At 38.3% G+C, this 2,679-nt stretch overlaps 1 protein-coding gene across 1 annotated transcript in view; it reads right to left on the bottom strand.

Annotated features, from left to right (window-relative positions):
* Nucleotides 1–1,303: 1,303 nt before the first annotated feature.
* Nucleotides 1,304–2,679, bottom strand: part of LOC103144061 (uncharacterized) — a 3,291-nt gene continuing 1,915 nt past the window's right edge. Inside the window, exons 2-4 of the mRNA XM_007560852.2 lie at nt 2,175–2,531; nt 1,907–2,031; nt 1,304–1,832 (exon numbers count right to left, since the gene is read on the bottom strand). Coding sequence (XP_007560914.1) covers nt 1,647–1,832; nt 1,907–2,031; nt 2,175–2,531 — 668 coding nt within the window. The 3' untranslated portion in view covers nt 1,304–1,646. The remainder of the gene's footprint in view (nt 1,833–1,906; nt 2,032–2,174; nt 2,532–2,679) is intronic.

Genomic DNA, 2,679 nt, shown 5'->3' with positions numbered 1-2,679 from the left:
TCCGTCAGAGTTTTTGTGACTCTTTCAGTGAAATTGTTGTCAAATCTCACTTAATTGTGCGATTAATTCATTTTAATATATTTTACATAAATTGCATTACTTCATATGTATCAGGTTTTTCATTTTACTCACTAGTTTGTCACCACCTTCAGTTCTGTGTCAACTCCGTCATGCACTGTCAACTCCGTCAGATGGACTTTTTGTTGATTTTGTTTTAAATAATAATTCTTTTGTTTCTTGAGAAGCATTTGTCTGTAAAATGAGTACAAATATCACTAATAGGATATTTTAAAAATCATTTTATATTTATTTTTGTCAGATGGTGATGACAAAGTTCTGGGTCAGGTCGATTAAAAATGTAATTTAAAAAAAATGTTGCAACTGGGAGCCTGCACCTTAGCATCTTTACATTTCCTAAACATTAGTTGTCATATTTGCATACATAAGGTTGAGAAATAATAATAATAAAAAAAGGGAAAATTAAAACCCATTTTGTCCCTGTTCTCAAGAATCACTGAAACACAACTCCATGTGGCACAGTGTTAGATGTGCCTCTGATTTAATGGGATACAAATCACCCAGTATTTTCACCTGAACTTTCACTAACTATGCATGGCAGCCATATTTGATTTTAAGGCTGTGAGCTGCGACTTTTAAACTAATCGCACAATTTCTAAATATTACTTTTTCAGGAAACCTTTTAGTTGATTTTACTGAGTTGAATTCCAACCTCCCTGTAGGAATGGAATGCACAAATAAAGACGGAAGTTATTTTTATCATTGTTGTTTCAGAAGGACATGATTTTATCTGCCACAGACTGTTTTGATGCAAAACTCAGGAGATTCAGATATAGTGTAGATTAATTCATTCGTGTAGTGGCAAAGTTTTCAAATCTATACATTTTTTCCCACATTTTTTTGTCACAACCCAACCACAAACCTCAATGTGTTTATTTCAGATTCTATGTGACAGACCACCACAACCAAGTACATAACTGTGATCTAAGGTGGAACTCCATGTCTTTTCAGATTTTTGCTATTAAAATTAAGCATAATTTTCATTCTTGATCATAGTCTCCTCCAGTTGATGCTTGCTTCTCAGTAAAATTTTCCCTCAAAGCAGATTGCTTAATTATTTTTACAATAAACCTGATCAAAGCACAGATGTGCAGTGAAACTTAAAAAAGCATGGACTCCAGGAGTCTTCAAGACAAATGCATGATTTTGAACATTTTTCATTTATTGCACATATTAAAACAAGCAAAAATACACATTATATACACAGGATAAAAATAATTGCATGAGAGTCTGAAGTACATTTGAATTCTTAATGGGTCAAGGAAACCTGCACAACAAGCAGAAATGGAAACATAGCTAACTTTGCAGTTTTCCATCACAAACAAAGCTTGCTCTTTCACACACAAACACACACACACACGCACACACACCTGTACATTCTCGCTTCATCCAGGATGTGGTAGCTGAGACACATTTCTGCAGACAAAAACGGTAAATTAGATGTCAAGGAAGTGAAAGGCACTGCATAAAGCTAACCAGTTCCGCTAACTATTTCCAGCCAGAGTGCTTTTCAGCTGCCCTTGCTGCAAAAATTTGATTTTATCATCAGTTCGTATCAGCGCTTAGCATCACAGATTGCCAAAGATGCCATAGTCGTGTGTGGATGTCATCATATAGGGGCATTGATCGACAGTCTGCTGCTGATGCATGTAGATGTTCCGAGGCTGGTTGGGTCTGGGGGGTTGCGAAGGCCGCGAGGGTCTCGGAGGCAAGGGAGGGGCGTAACCTCTGAAAGGCGTGAAGTTCTTCTTAAACTGTTGGAAGACGAAGATGGTCCGATTACTATGAACACAGTTTCAAACTCTCATCTGGTGCAGGTCGAACGTACCCTCCTGCACCTCACGATCATCAGGCAGATGAACATCAGAAATATGCTGGTAAATGCCACGATGCTCAGGCAGATCAGGGTCAGATCTACGGTGCGGACGCTGCATGCTTTCTCAGGGCCGCCCTCTGTGAGGAAATAAGTCAAGCATTTTAAGTCAAGTTTCTTTGCATCAAACATTTCATCGACGAGAGTTCATAAAAAAATCATAAAGAATAATATGTAACGTTGCAATTTGTCTGATGTGAGTAAACAGCACATTTCCTCTCACCTCTGACAATGATGACAATCCCATCGCTCTCCAAGTTAAAGTTATTGTATGATTCTTCAATGTAGTCCCAAATACAGTAATACAAGTCTGTGTCTTTCAGCTCCAGAAGGGACAGCTTAAACTTATACCTGAGTCCTTCATCCAGCTGCTCTTTGGTTATGCTAATTCTGTTTTCAAATGTATTAGTTGTAGTGTTCTTGGGAAATTCATTGTCAAAGTGGAGGTACAGAATCTGCTCATCTCCAAGGAAGCGCCGTTTTAGAGAGAGGCTAAAAGGGTTTCGTTGGGGTGCAGAGCATTTGATCTCAAGTGACGAATTGATCCACACATTGGAAATGGTCAAGGGTCTGTGGGGAGCTGCCAGAGAGAAAGAGGTGAACTGTTAGAGACTAAGTCAACATCATGGTGTCAATGGATTAATGGTTTTAATCCCTTATCAGTCATGGGGACACCTCATGGACTGACATCTAAACATTTAGGAAGAGACAGTTAGTGGGTTATATAT

The sequence above is a fragment of the Poecilia formosa genome, unplaced genomic scaffold (assembly GCF_000485575.1).
Source record: "Poecilia formosa unplaced genomic scaffold, Poecilia_formosa-5.1.2 Scaffold4, whole genome shotgun sequence".
Lineage (NCBI taxonomy): Eukaryota > Metazoa > Chordata > Actinopteri > Cyprinodontiformes > Poeciliidae > Poecilia > Poecilia formosa.
Note: the sequence above shows the minus strand (reverse complement) of the source record. Positions and strands in the feature narration are given on the sequence as shown.